The 15,756-nt window shown below is 44.8% G+C and overlaps 1 protein-coding gene across 7 annotated transcripts in view; it reads right to left on the bottom strand.

Moving 5' to 3' along the window:
• TRAPPC8 (trafficking protein particle complex subunit 8) overlaps nucleotides 1-15,756 on the bottom strand; it is a 72,820-nt gene that overhangs the window by 37,737 nt on the left and 19,327 nt on the right. For 4 of the 7 annotated variants that reach the window (XM_060775221.2, XM_060775223.2, XM_060775225.2 and 1 more), the window contains one exon: nucleotides 14,002-14,258. In XM_060775221.2, coding sequence (XP_060631204.2) covers nucleotides 14,002-14,258 — 257 coding nt within the window. The remainder of the gene's footprint in view (nucleotides 1-14,001; nucleotides 14,259-15,756) is intronic. The other 3 variants (XM_060775222.2, XM_060775224.2, XM_060775227.2) reach the window with 1 other exon arrangement.

Here is a 15,756-nt window from a genome sequence, read left to right as displayed (position 1 = left end):
CTTTGTCAAACTTCAAAAAGGAAAATTATACAGCTGAAAATAGTGCAGAGAAAGCCAAAATGATCAAAAGGCTGTTATAGCTGATGTATGAAAAAAGGTTACAACATCAGGGACTTTCTAGCTTAGAAGGAAAAACAAGTGGGTGAGAAAATGACAGAGAGATATTCAAATTATGCATGACATGGAAGTGGAGACAGAGATCTTCCTGCCATAACGCTCAAACACAGTAGTCACCCATCGAAGCAGAACAGTGTAAAAATCAGTAATTAGGAATTGTGCTGTTATATGCCACACTGTTGAAATATTGAACTTGTTACCACAGAAAATAGTGAAGGTTTTAGAGGAGGATTAAGAAGAATTCATGGAGCATAAGGCTATTCATGACTATTTAGTCATGATGGCTGCGGACTGTTTCCAGTATCAGAGATAGTGTACTTCTGGGGAACATGAGTACTTGGGTCCTACTGTACCCATCCTTGCACATAAGCATCCTATAGCCATCTGATTGGCCAGTCTGGAAAAAGAACATAGAAAAGAGATCCTGCCCATGCCGGTTGATCTTCTGCATCTTTCTCAAAGGTAAATTTCCTCTACCTTTTGTCTTATAGTGAATTACACCCAACTATACTATGATGAATAGTAATCAAGACTCTCCCTAGAAGCAAAATCTGAAAGTACTTTTGGAATCTGTTTGCAAACCATAATTAAGGAGCCATCTTGTCCATACTTACCATACTTCAAACATGCCTCAGTCTGCCAAGAATTGAGAATCTGAATGGCAGATGGAAAGGCCTAAGAGAATCTAGTTTTAAGGGATAATGGCTAAGGAAATAAAAGCTGCATAGATAGATAAGCTTAAAATGACATTTCTTACTCTTGTTGTTAAAGATAATTCTGTAAATGTTATCAGAATTTGAACCTATTTGCACTGAAATTGCAATAAACTTGTAGCGATCCTATACAATGGAGGGGTGAAATTTCATCAAGAGCTGTAAAGCATAATCATCGTAATCACTATCACAGAGAAATATAGGTTGCTTACCTGTAACCGTATTTCTTTGAGTGTCAATCTGTGAAATTCGCACCTATGGGTTTTCCTGTGCGCCTGCGCAGCAATCCGGAACATTCTATCAAATTAAATCAATTTTTAATGATTATTTTAAGAATATATGTAAGCCCCGCCCATCCCCCGCCCCCCCAGTATATATGCCGCCAAATGTGGCTTGACCGGTAGTTCCCCGGCGCTAAACAGCAGCCAGGTTAGAGGCATGACAAGTGGGGAGGACGGGCGGGTTGTGCGAATTTCACAGATTGACACTCAAAGAAATACGGTTACAGGTAAGCAACCTATATTTCCTTGTCGTGTCATCTGTGAAATGCGCACCTATGGGTGACTTAGCAAGCTACTGGCCTGGAGGCGGGTCATGCCACACAGGAAAAGAGAACAGCTCTGCCAAAGGCGGCATCCTTTTTCGCTTGTATGTCCAACTTGTAGTGAGAAGGAAAAATAGATGGTGTAGACCAGGTAGCTGCTTTGCAGATCTGTTAACGAGACAGTCATCGCCAAAAAGCCTGGGAGGTGGACACAGAGTAGGTTGAATGGGCCACCAGGTGAGTAGGTGGATCTTTGCCTGTCAATTGGTAGGTTAGGCGGAATGTTGAGACACTCCAAGGGGCTGACCCCTGAGAGGTAACAGGGTAGCCTAATTTGTCTTTCCTGTATTTTAAAAAGAGCTTAGGGGATTTTCTATATGTAGATGTCCTATGGAAATAAAAGGAGAGCTCTTTCGACATCTAAGGCGTGAAGGGCAGTTTCTAGGGGAGATGATGGGTTAAGAAAACAAGGCTGGGAGAGTTATGTCTTGTGACATATGAAAAAAGGAGACTACTTTTGGGAGAAAGGTAACATCGGTACGGAGAACAACTTTGTCCTCGTGAAACCTAATATAAGGTGGGTCAGACCGGAGGCTGTAAGCTCGCTAACCCTTCTGGTGGAAGTGACGGCCACCAGGAATGCTGCCTTCCACGAAAGGTGAGAATATGATTGGAGGCCATGGGTTCAAAAGGTGGTTTTGATAGTTGTGACAAACTTAATTACAGACTCCACTGGGGGAAGGGAAAGGAGGTAGGAGGGTGGATGTTTTTATAACCTTTGAGAAACAATTGAATTAAGTGGTTTTGAAAAAGGGACGGTAAACCCAATTTCCTTCTAAACGATGAGATGGCTGATAGGTAACATTTTAGAGAGGAGAGTGAGGAGCACTTATCAGAGAGGTGGACTAGAAAATCTAATATCATGGGCATTGGGCCTGTATTTGGGTCATGCCCAGATGTTTCTGTGAATGGCTTGAAGAGGGACCATTTATAGTTATAGGACTTTTTGGTTGCTGGTTTGTGGGCAGCGAGGAGTATACGTGATACTTCCTCTGATTGGTTTAACGCGGTCTAATCATCCACGCCGTCAGGCGGAGGGATTGGAGGTCTGGGTGAAGTACCAGTCCGTTCTCTACAGTGAGAAAGTCCGGAGTTGGTTTGAAGTGGAGAAACTCCCTGTTGGAGATTTGGAGGAGTGGTGCAAACCAGTGTTGCCGGGGCCACCAAGGGGTGATTAGCATGCAATCCGAGTTGTCCTGGATTATTTTGGTTATGATTGGGGATGGGGGGGGGGGAGGTAGAGTAGACCTGGAGTCCAGTGGAATAGGAAGATGTCTCCGAGATAGCCTGGGGGTGCATGGGGGCGGAGTCTTGTGCAGTAAAAGGGCAGTGATTGTTTAGTGGTGATGTAAAGAGATCTATTTTGGGTTTGCCCCATTGAGTGTGATGGTTTGAATTGTTTGGGGTGGAGGTGCCACTTGTGATTGTTTTTGGATGATCTGCTCAGGGAGTCTGGTAGTGTATTGTCCTGTCCTGGGAGGTGAATGGCCGTGAGAAGGACATTTCTCTGAATGCACCATTCTCATAAGCGTGTCGAAATGCAGAGTAGTGTTTGTGAGCGTGTTCCCTCTTGTTTGTTGATATAATATTTGACCACAGTGTTGTCGGTTACAATTTGGACCATGCGGTTGGATATAATGCGGGTGAAAGCATGAAGAGCTTTTCCACCGCCATCAGCTCGAGGGTATTGATGTGGAAAATGGTGGTCCTGAGGGGACCAATGGACACTGACTTTGAAGTCCTTGAGTGAGTTGGAAGCCTGAGTTGGAAGCGTCTGTTGTGAGGGACATAGAAGGACGGGGTTGGATGAATGGCATCCCCGATTGAACATTGTATTCTTTTGTCCACCATGATAGGGACTGGAGGACACTGTGTGGGGAGTGTAGGACCCGGGACTGGGGGTCGCGGAGAGGATCAAATGTTTTGGGACCTCATCCAAAAAGGGGTGTATGGAGTGACGTTGGTAGTAAAAGACATGTGACCAAGGATAGACTGGATGGCCCAAGCAGAGGAGCTTGGGAGCGTAAGAGGTTGAAGATGGCTCATTGTAGGTTGGAGAGGCAGTCTTCTGGGGGGAAGGCTCTCTGCATCCTGGAGTCTATGACAGCTCGTATGAATTGGATGTGTTGTGTTGGGCAGAGAAGAGATTTTTCTTGGTTTATGACCAGGCCAAGGTCCTTGTGATAAGCGAAATGGAAGAGAATTGAATGGAAAATTGTTATGTTGAACTGTAAAAGTTAGGAATCTGAAGTGTGATTGTCTATTTGTGATGCGAAAGTAAGCATCCTTGAAATGCACCGTTGCTAGGCAAGACTCCTCTGGATTGAAGGGGAGTATGTTGGGAAGTGACCATGCGGAATTTACGTGGTGTTTCCCAAGGTCGAAAATGGGACGTAGTCCTCCATCTCTTTTGTCTACTAGAAAGTAGCGAGAGAAGAAACAAGAGGTGGCTTCATGTGATGGTATGGGGAAAATAGCTCCTTTGTGAAGTAGAGAGTTAATTTCTTTCCAGATGGTATGGAAAGGTTGGGTGAGGAAGATGTTTCCTACAGGGGTGTAGGTATCAAATTGTATAGCATATCCTCTGTCAATTATGTCCAGGACCCAGGTGTCTGTAGTAATAGTCTGTCAAGCCGGTAGGAAGTAATGTAGTCTGTCTAAATATGTAAGTGGTTGAGTTGGAGTGGGGAAGGGGGGTGGTTAACGTTATAGTAAAAATGAAGTTATTGTTGTTAGTGGGTCTGATACCACGATACTGACCTCTGGAGGGAAGAAGGGGTCGTGTCAAAGTTGTAGAGGGGGCATATGGTGTTTGCCGTCCTCTATAGAGGGAAGTGTTGAAAGGTCTGTTGTAGTATTGGGGACGGTAATAATAAGAGCCCCAGCGTTGGCGTTGGTAGGTGTATGGCTGCTGGTCATACTTGTAGACTATTTGTTTCATCTTGTGTTAGTGTTGTAGTTGTGAGTCAGTTTCAGGATTAAAGAGTCCTGCTTCATCCATTAGGAAGTCTCCAATAAGTGTGTATTGAGATAGGGAAAAAATAGCAGCTCGAAACCAGGCATGGCGACGAAGGGCCACTGAGCCTGCTATGAGTTTGACTGAGGTGTCAGCTGTGTGCTTTGCAAGGTCTTTTGAAGGCCAGATAACAGGAGAGCTTCCTGTTAAAGGCTTTAGCCAAAGGTTGTTCAGATGGAGAGAGTAAGTCTAGATAAGGAGAGGTTTTGTTTCATAGAAAAGTTTATAGACATTCATATAGGCTCTATAATGGGCTATGCATGGAAAAAGGCATGTTGGGGAATAAATATTTTTATTTATTTGTTTATTTGCCATGGAGTGCTATTTTTTATTTTTTTTTATTTTTTCTTTATTAGAAGGGAAAGTCTGTTTTTTCTGTATAGGCTTTGGTTGAGCATCAGTTAGTATAGAGTTTGCTTGGGCATCTTAGATAGCCATGAAGCTGAAGAGAAATCAATACAATAAAAAAATTATTATTATTTTCAATTTAAATTTTATTTTATTATTATTATTATTGTTCCTTTAGGAGTTGCTGGAACCATAGGCACAGCAGCTCCTGTATTTTTAAATTTTTTGAGAAGATAGGGCAAGGTGGGCAACACAGTGGATGTGGGGGTTTCTTGCTCAACAGAGGAGAGACATGAGTCTGCAATTGTATCTGATGGTTCTAGTGCAGAAAGGTTGAGGGCTCTGGCAAGTCTTATTAGGAGGGCTGAGAATTTATGAAATCCTCTTAACTGTTGCGGAGAGGGGTCAGGGTCTGGGAGGGGATCCTGAATAAATGGCTGAGGTTGTGGTTCAGTTTGTTCTTCTGGAGGATGAGAGAGTGTGGCAGGAGGAGGTGTATGTGGGGGCTGTGGGTATTTATCCGGTGGATGAGCATTGAAGCCTTTGTTGTGATATATAAAGGTTGCTTACCTGTAACCGTATTTCTTCGAGTGTCAGTCCGTGAAATCCGCACCTATGGGTTCTTCCTTGCGCATGCGCAGAAACTCGGAACATTTCTAAGTTTAAAGAATTAAAAATGATTATTTGAGCCACCTAGGCCCCGCCCATTCCCCCGCCCCCCCGGATATAAGTGCCGAGCGGCGCCGCCATTATCTAGTTTCCGGCGCTAAACAGCAGCCAGGAGAATGGCATGACAGAGGGGAGGACGGGCGGGTCGTGCGGATTTCACGGACTGACACTCGAAGAAATACGGTTACAGGTAAGCAACCTTTATTTATTCTTCGTGTCGTCCGTGAAATGCGCACCTATGGGTGAATAACAAGCTACTGACCTGGAGGTGGGTCATGCCACACAGGAGAAAAGAACTGCTCTGCCGAAGCTAGCATCTTGCTTTGCCTGAATGTCAAGCTTGTAGTGAGAGGCAAACGTGGACGGTGTAGACCACGTAGCTGCTTTGCAAATCTGGTCCAAGGGAATTCCCTTGAGGAATGCTTGAGATGTAGACACAGAACGGGTCGAATGTCCCACGAGGTGGGACGGAGGGTCTTTCCCTGCGAGTTGGTAGGCTAGACGGATGGTTGCAACAATCCAGGAGGCCAGTCCTTGAGAGGACACAGGCTGGCCAAGTACGTCTTTCCTGTATTTCAAAAACAATCTGGGAGACTTCCTGTAAGCGGAAGTTCTATGTAAATAAAAGGAAAGTGCTCTTTTAACATCAAGGGAGTGCAGAACTACCTCCAACTGGGAGGATGGGTTGGGGAAAAAATTTGGTAGAACAATGTCTTGTGACATATGAAAATGAGAGACCACCTTAGGAAGGAACGTGACATCGGTGCGGAGGACAACCTTGTCAGGGTGGAATCTTACATAAGGAGGGTCTGAACGGAGGGCCGTGAGTTCGCTGGCTCTCCTAGCTGAAGTAATGGCCACAAGAAAGGCCGTCTTCCACGATAGGTGGGAGATATCATTAGAGGCCATAGGTTCAAAAGGTGGTTTGGATAACTGGGATAGCACTAGCTCCAGGCTCCACTGGGGGGGAGGGGGGGAGACAGGAGGGTGGATATTTTTGTAGCCTTTAAGAAACAATTGTACCAGATGGTCCTGAAAAAGGGACGGCAACCCGGACTTTCTTCGGAAAAATGAAATGGCTGACAGGTAGCATTTCACCGAAGAAAGGGAGAAACCCTTGGCGGAGAGGTGGACAAGGAAGTCTAAGACAAAGGGAACTGGAGCAGAGATAGGGTTGTGTCCCAGTGATTGAGCAAAGGATTTGAAAGAGGACCATTTATAGTCATATGATTTCTTGGTGGCAGGCTTATGGGCCGCCAAAAGTATACGGGAGACTTCATCAGAAAGGCCTAGTGTGGTTTGATTCTCCACGCCGTTAGGCGTAGAGATTGCAGGTCGGGGTGTAGGACCAGGCCGTTCTCTACTGTGAGAAGGTCCGGGGTTTGGCTGAGGTGGAGGTATTGTCTGTTGGAAATTTGAAGAAGGGGGGCAAACCAATGTTGTCGTGGCCACCAGGGTGTGATTAGAATGCAGTCCGTGTTGTCTTGAATTATTTTGGCTATGACTGGGGATAGGAGGGGGAGCGGTGGGAAGAGGTAGAGGAGGCCGGGCGACCATTGGAATAGGAAGGCGTCCCCGAGACAACCTTGGGATGCGTGAGGGTGGAGCCGTGCGCAGTAGAGTGGACAGTGGTTGTTTACTGGAGATGCAAATAGGTCTATTCTGGGTTCGCCCCACTTGCGTGTGAGGGCTTTGAACTGCCTGGGGTGGAGATGCCACTCGTGGTTGTTTTTTGAGGATCTGCTTAGAGAGTCCGCCAGGATGTTGTCCTGGCCTGGTAAGTGGATGGCTGTGAGGAGGACATTCTTCAGAATGCACCACTCCCAAATTTGTTGTGAGATGTGGAGGAGTGTGCGTGAGCGTGTTCCTCCCTGTTTGTTGATGTAGTATTTGACAGAGGTGTTGTCTGTTATTATTTGTATGACATGATTGGACACAATGCGTGTGAAGGCCCGAAGAGCCTTCTCCACTGCCATCATTTCTAAGGCATTGATGTGGAGCTTCTGCTCTTGTGGGGACCAGTGGCCACTGATCTGGAATCCCTTGAGGTGTGCTCCCCAACCTGAGTTGGAGGCGTCGGTTGTGAGGGACATGGAGGGGCGGGGATGGTTGAATGGCATCCCCGAGAGAACATTGTGTTGCTTTGTCCACCATGAGAGTGACTGGAGGACAGGGGGTGGTGGTTTTAGGACCCGTGACTGGGGTTCGTGGAGGGGGTCGAACGCTTTGAGAAACCAACTTTGGAGGGGTCTCATTCTTAGACGGGCAAAGGGTGTTACACTTGTGGTAGAAGCCATATGGCCAAGGATAGATTGGATAGCCCAAGCTGATGTTTGGCGGGATTGTTGTAGGGTTAGGATAGCCTGACACAGATTTAGAAAGCGATCTTCTGGGAGGAAGGCCTTCTGAAGTGTGGAGTCTATTATGGCTCCTATAAATTGGATACGTTGTGTTGGGGTCAGGTGAGATTTTTCGTGATTCACAACCAGACCCAGATCCTGTAAAAGAGATAAAGTATAATCAGTATCCTTGCACAGTTGTGAACGAGAGGATGAGCAGAACATCCAGTCATCCAGGTAAGGAAAAACTGTGATGCCTTGCTGGCGGAGGTGTGCGGCTATAACAGACATGCATTTGGTGAATACCCTTGGAGATGTGGAAAGTCCGAACGGGAGAGAATTAAAAGAGAATAATTTGTTTTGGACCGCAAAGGTAAGGAACCTGCGGTGGGAGTGTCTAATTGAAATATGGAAGTAGGCATCTCGAAGGTCAACCGTGGCTAACCATGAGTCCTTGGGAATGAAGGGAAGGATTTTGGGGAGTGTCACCATACGAAATTTACGTGGTGTAATGAAAGTGTTGAGTTTACGTAGATCAAGGATGGGGCGTAGGCCACCATCTTTCTTGTCCACCAGGAAATAACGGGAGAAAAAGCAGATGTCTGAATCTTGTGAGGGAGTAGGCGAGATGGCGCCCTTTTGAAGGAGAGAGTGAATCTCTTCCCAAATGATTTGGGAAGGTGGTGTTAGCAGTACATTACCCACTGGGGGATAATTGTCAAATTCTATGGCATAACCCCTTTCAACGATGTCCAAGACCCAGGTGTCCGTGGTTATGGACTGCCATGTCGGAAGGAAGGTATGTAGTCTGTCAAGGTATGTAAGTGGTTGGGTGTGGGGTGGTGAGGGAGTGTCGGTAAGTGTAGGTGTGCTAAAAACGGCGTTTGTTGGTATTGGGGGGCCTGGTACCACGGTACTGACCTCTGGAAGGCAGGGGCGGTCGTCTTGATGATGTGGAGGGGTTGTAAGGTCTCTGTCGTCCCCTGTAGAATGAGGTGTTGTAGGGCCTATTGTAGTATTGAGGACGGTAATAATAGGAGCCCCATCGTTGGCGTTGGTAGGAGTATGGTTGATGGTCATACTTGTATACTGTTTGTTTCATTTCATGGGAGTGCTTTAACTGAGAGTCTGTTTCAGGATTGAAAAGGCCTGCCTCATCCATGGGGAGGTTTTCAATCAGGGTGCGTTGTGATTGAGAAAGGATAGCTGCTCTTAGCCAGGCGTGGCGACGAAGAGCCACTGATCCTGCAATAAGTTTGCCTGCGGTGTCAGCAATATTTTTGGAGAGGTCTTTTTGGAAGGAGGCCAAAAGGAGAGCTTCTTGTTTAAAAGCTGTGGCTAGAGGTTGTTCAGTTGGTGGTAACAGGTCTAAATAGGGAGCAATTTTGTTCCACAAGGCAGTCTGGTATACACTCATGTATACTCCATAGTGAGCCATGCGCGCAAAGAGGCATGCTGAGGAGTAGAACTTTTTGGCCATAGCATCCAACTTTCTTCCTTCCTTATCAGAAGGAGAGGTTTGGTTAATTTGAGTTGGTTTAGGCTGAGCATCAGTCACAACAGAGTTTGCTTTAGGCATTTTAGCAAGCCATGAAGCTGAGGAAAGGTCAATACGGTATAAATTTTCAGGCCTTTTAGGAGTTGCCGGGACTGAAGCCGGGGCAACTCCATTATTTTTGAGAATTTTTAATAAGTAAGGTAGAGTGGGCAACACAGTGGATGAGGGTTGTTGTTGTTCAGTAGAAGTAAAGCATGGATCAGCTACCGTATCGGTAGGCTCCGGAGTAGCTAAGTTTAAGGTTCTAGCCAGCCTTATAAAAAGGGCTGAGAATTTTTTGAATTCCTCCAAATTTTTGGGGGAAGGATCAGGCTCAAGTTGGTTATCTAGAATGGCAGGTGTATCATCATTAGATTCAATGTCAATGGTTTCTGAGTCTGGCAAGGGTGGGTTGTTGGGATCTTGTTGTGTTGGATGAGTCAGAGTTATAGTTTGGTGTTCCTGGGGCTGAGAGAGTGTAGCCGTGGGAGGTGCACGGGGGGGCTGGGGGTATCTAGGATCTTCAGGATGAGGGGCATCAAAGCCCCCATAGTGATCAGGGTGGGGAGGATAGTAGAAGGGGTATGGAAAGGGAGGAGGAGGGGGGTAAAGGTGGTATGGGTAGTCTGGATACCCATAAGGGTGAGGATGCTCGGAGGAGCGAGGTCGGAGTCTCTTGGAAGGAGGGGAGGAGGGCGCCATCGGTTCCGCCTCAGGAGAGGGGGAACGGCGTCGGCGGCGTGAGGATTGCGCAATAGGCGCAGGTGGAACCGGGGAAGGAGTTTGCCTCGGGCCCGAGGCTTGTGGAAGGCTAGGAGATGGGAGGGGGGAGGCTTGGGAGAGGGGAAGCGGCGGCGGGGAGGTTGATTGGCCTGCGGCTGTTTGTGTTTCCAGCTCCGAGGGAGGGGCAAGGAGCTCGAGTGGAGGAAGGTGGGAGGGGTCATCCAAGTGGAGCATGGTTGGGAGCGGTTCCTGGAGGTGGATTGCGGAACCGGAGGGATGGATCATTGGCTCCAATCTGGGAGGGCTCAAGGACTGTGAGTCAGTGAGTTGCCGTCCCTTCTTTTGTTTATTTGTTTTCTCTTTCGATTTCTCAGGCCTCGTGGCCTGTTTGGAAGCTTTTTGTTTCTTTGCAGGCGGCTCCATAACGGGAGCGTTTGCCTGATCCAGTTCACGCCTTTCCCCAGCGCGTGGGGAGGGAGGCTGAGAAGGCTCCAATATTGGGGATAGGGAGGGGGTGGGAAGGGATTGTGGAGCCAGAGCACGCTCATAAAGCAGAGCTTTTAAACGGGCGTCCCTCGTTTTGCGAGCCCTTGAGGTAAAATTAAGGCAAATTTCACAGGATTGGTGGTTGTGGGATTCTCCCAGGCAAAGGAGGCATTTGGAGTGCCTGTCAGCTTCGGGGAGGGTGGCCCCGCAAGCTGAGCAGTTTTTGAAATAGAGGGAAGACATTCTAGCCTGAGGGTGAGGAGAAGAGTAGTCAGCCGGTCCGAGTCGAGGGTTGGAGAGAGTCAGGGTAGCGAAAGTCAGTCCAAAAGATCAAGTCCGTATGGAGAATCGAGGAGAGCTGTTCCGAGATGCTGCACGTTTAGCGCGGAAAAGGAAACTAGATAATGGCGGCGCCGCTCGGCACTTATATCCGGGGGGGCGGGGGAATGGGCGGGGCCTAGGTGGCTCAAATAATCATTTTTAATTCTTTAAACTTAGAAATGTTCCGAGTTTCTGCGCATGCGCAAGGAAGAACCCATAGGTGCGCATTTCACGGACGACACGAAGAATAAATAGTAATCAGGGGAGGGAGAATGAGCCCTCTTGGGAGGAGGGATGGGGGAAGTTTTAAACAGAAGCTGGATGGCCATCTGTCAGGGGTGATTTGAATGTAATATTACATTTGAATGTAATATTCCTGCTTCTTGGCAGGGGGTTGGACTGGATGGCCCATGAGGTCCCTTCCAACTCTTTGATTCTATGATTCTATGGGGGATGGTTTGGCAAAGAAGAGGGAGAGCAATAGCGGTGCCGGGAGGGCTGTGCTGATGAAATGGGATGGATGGAGGGAGGAGTCTCCCGCGGTACCGGGGACTCTGGCAGGCAGGAAGGGGAGGGGAGGAAATGGGGGGATCGGCTGTAGGCTGAGTTTCTAGCTCAAGATGAGGAGCCAAGAGTTCAAGGGGGAGGAGGGGGGAGGGATCCTCCATTTGGAGGATAGTTGGGGGAGGCTCCTGTAACTGGAGTATGGAACCGGGAAAACTGGGGCATCGGTTCCAGTGCAGGGGGACTCAAGGGCTGAGTGCCAGTGAGTTGCCGTCCCTTTTTTGATTTATTTGCTTTTTCCTTTGATTTAGCAGACCTCACGGTTCAAGTGCAGGGGGACTCAAGGGCTGAGTGCCAGTGAGTTGCCATCCCTTTTTTGATTTATTTGCTTTTACCTTTGATTTAGCACACCTCATGGTTTGTTTGAGGGTTTTCTCTCTCTCTCTCTCTCTCTCTCTCTCTCTTTCTTTCTTCCAGCGGCTGGCTCCGCTAGGGAAGCACTTGCCGTAGTTTAGTCACGCCTATCCCCAACATGTGGGGAGGGAGGCTGAAAAGGCTCTTGCAAAGGGGAGGACTGGGTGAGGAAGGGAGCAATTTGCAGCGGCAAAGCACATTCATACAGGAGGGCTTTAGCAGAGTCTCTCCCAAATTTTGAGTCTCTCCCAAACAAAGGAGGCATTTAGTATGCCTATCAGCCTCCGGGAGATTACCTCCACAGGCTGAGCAGTTTCTTTCTTTCTTTTCTTTTCTTTTCTTTTTTAAATAAAATAAAGGGAAGATATTCTAGCCTGAAAAGAGTCGTCAGCCGGTCCGTGGTCGGAGTGGAGAAGGTAGGCAATCGAGGAAGAAGAATCCAATAGGTCAAATAAGTCAGAGAAGAAGTTCATAGATGCTGCAAGTTTAGCGCGGAAAAAGAAACTACCGGTCAAGCCACATTTGGCGGCATATATACTGGGGGGGGGGGGGCGGGGGATGGGCGGGGCTTACATATATTCTTAAAATAATCATTAAAAATTGATTTAATTTGATAGAATGTTCCGGATTGCTGCGCAGGCGCACAGGAAAACCCATAGGTGCGCATTTCACAGATGACACGACAAGGAAAACAGTGTATTGCACTTTTTAAGACAACCAGATTTTATCTAAATAAAGTATTATTTGTACTGAAATGATCAAGGTTATTCATGTCTGTACCTAAACACAGGACTATTAGAAGACAAATAAGGTACAGCTACATTACAGAAATTTGAAATACAGAAAAATCTGTGATCAAAATTAATTAGTGGATAAACAACTAACAGTGGGACAGTTGGGTTGCTGTGAGTTTTCCGGGCTATATGACCATGAAGAAATGCCTTCTCAGAATGGATATGCAAAACTCTTAATAGTGAACCCTATTGAAATACCATAGGGTCATACTGGAAAATGTAGAAAATGCCAACACAGGTCATATTTTGCTGGAAATTGGTAAATGAAATGCAATAACCCATCCCACAGATATGGGGACTTTACATTCCATCAAGTTCCTTAGCTTGTCATTTTAAACATATTGAGACTAAAATAACTGCCAGAAATTCTGCCAGCAGAATATATCAAACAAATTAAACCTTTCAATTAAAGTAAAATTAGAACATTTTCATAGTACAACACAAAAGATGAAAGGTTAACGGCAAGCACAATTCCAAATATATTTTGGAACTGTGCCTGATTTCAATGTATGTTAATTTTAATGAAACTACTTATCATAAAATACCTCCCAGGTAAGAACTGAAACTGGGCTATTCTCAAGAAATTGTTGACCTGCAACTCCAGCTGCCCTAACCTACAATGCTGAGGAATGCTAAAAGTTATAGTTCAACAATGTCTGGAATGTCACATACCGGTAATTCCGCACCCCAATTCTAGGTTAATATTTTTATTTAGTCTCTCTTGCAATTTAATCTGTTCCCTTTGCAATGGTTTGACAGCTAAAACAATATTTTAAAATATTGTTCTAAACTGATTTTATAATTAAAGACAATAGTTTTTATTCCAGATTTAATATCAAAAAGATAGCTAGATACAGTGTCTTTCAGAATCAGAAGACTGTTTTCCAAATTGTTTGATCATGGTTTGCATGAGAAGAACAAGCGGGACCCTTCTCTAATCAATGAGAAACCAAGCAGATTCCTAAAGAAGCTAAAGTGTTTTCCTGAATGGATAGGTGAGCAGAATTCCCACCCCTCAATACCAACCCCTTCTTTTAACAGGTGGAACTGTGCTTTCTGAAGCTTCTGAAGCAGTTTTCCAGGTTACAAAGAAGTGCAGCAGGAAGAGATCGGCTGCAGCACATGCTTTCAGCAAGATTTTCAATTTTCAATGACTGATCATTTTGATAACAATTTTCATCCCTGAAATTATTATATTTCTCCAGATGTAAGACACCATCAATTGTTAGATGCACTCTAATTTCAGTACCACCACCAACAAAAATGCGTAAGATACACCTGTGATTCTATGATGCACCCCATTTTTAGAGATGTTTATATAGGAAGAAAAGTGTATCTCAGTGTTGAAGAAATACAGTACTGTGAATTTATTTTTTAGCCAGACAAAAAAGCTCCATAAAGAAGATAATGACTTACCTGGTCATTTAATTGCCTGATAGTTTTTTCTATATGTGGCAAAAGCCCTCTAAAAGTGAATTCCTGAATGAACTGCCGAATTCGATCGTGATCTGTGAGTGTCAAACAGGTGCCATGAGGTGTCCATGTGTTTGACTTCTTTGTTTCATGAATGGGGGGATTTGGTTTTACACAATCAATGCCATCAAAACAACCACTGTTGCTGGTGTGTTCCAATTGGAGAGGATGAGTCTTAAAATTATTTGATAAGCCATCTACTAAAAAAAAAAAAAGTGAAAAATTACTTAACAAACTAATTTCATAGGTAGGAATTTCCTTTTATGACAAGGCTACCCCATATTAATTATGAGATACTGAAAACTGTAGAGACTTCCTACACACATGGTATGTTAGACCAGTACGAACTCTAGAAAAAGTTTCTTAAGGACAAAAAAAGTGGAAGAAAAGAGACCATGGCTGTCTCCATCTCTCTCACAGTCTTTGCAATCTACTCTATAGGATTGTTGGAATCTCCAGATCAGTATGAAAGGTGATACTGAAGACTACTGGAAGAAGGAATAATTAATTAAAATTGCCATCGTATTTCCCTTTTCCAACGGGAAGCGTCATTGATTCCTAGTTTTCTCCAAGAGGAGCAGATCTTGATCCAGTAATAATGTATTTCTACTGTTTACCTTATTTTAGCTGTGTACTATTTATATAATGTTCAAATTCTATTAATGAAATTTTGTTTAGGTTGTTTGAGGCAAACTTAGAGATTACATGTTGCAGTGTTCTTATATTTTAAACTAGTAACAACACTGATTTTGAAAAGGTGAGTGGAGGGAGGTAACATCAGATTAGTAGCTAGTGAGAAATGACCACTACCAAGTCAAATAATTTTAAATCAAACTGATGGGAATCCCCTCAAACAAGTTTCCACATACATGAATTTGTGAATTTTGTTACATTCATCTTTATCCTGGAAATTCACAGAACATATACACTAATTCAACCATTTTCCCCAATTAAAGCAGACCAACTAAATCAGTAAAGCTACTGTAAGTGCTATATTAAAGTAAAATGCTGGTGGGCATCAAAAATGTGGCCTCCTAGTGCCTTAGTCAAACTACACCAACACTGGCTCTTATCCCACAGGGCCGTGAAAATAAACTTAGAAGCAGTCTGTGCAGGTGGCATTGGATTCCATAGCAGAAAAAAATAATATAATAATATAATAATAATAACTTTATTTTTATACTCTGCCACGATCTCCCTAAGGGGACTCGGGGCAGCTTACAAGGGGACAAGCCAAAAAATTACAGATAAAAAAATAACCCCTTTAAAATCCAATAAAAACATAAAACAATCACAACAACATTATAAAAACAATATTTCTGGCTGAAAACAAATTGGAGTTGGGTACAAGCTCAAGTAAGTGAAGTGAATTCCTAAGTAGAAGAAATATAAATGTAACAACAAAAAGAATCTGATTGTGATTCGACCTAGTTTGCTAGTATTACCACTGACTATGGCTGTAACCATCTTGCTCATGTTATCATTACTAAAGGACCCACAGAGTCTGTTTTATATTAGGTTTACAAACTTAACGTTACCAAGTTTCTGAAAGAAATGTGCTGTCAATAATACATCAATATCAGTGATATTTTGGCCCCTTCCAACTGTGAGGATCCCACATATGTGAGGCCCAAACATTTCCCTCTTTACCCTCCTCAAAACATAGTATTTAATACTGCAGCAATGTATGCAAATACT

Source organism: Anolis sagrei, chromosome 4 (genome assembly GCF_037176765.1).
Source record: "Anolis sagrei isolate rAnoSag1 chromosome 4, rAnoSag1.mat, whole genome shotgun sequence".
Classification (NCBI taxonomy): domain Eukaryota; kingdom Metazoa; phylum Chordata; class Lepidosauria; order Squamata; family Dactyloidae; genus Anolis; species Anolis sagrei.
This window is presented reverse-complemented; position numbering and strand designations above follow the sequence as displayed.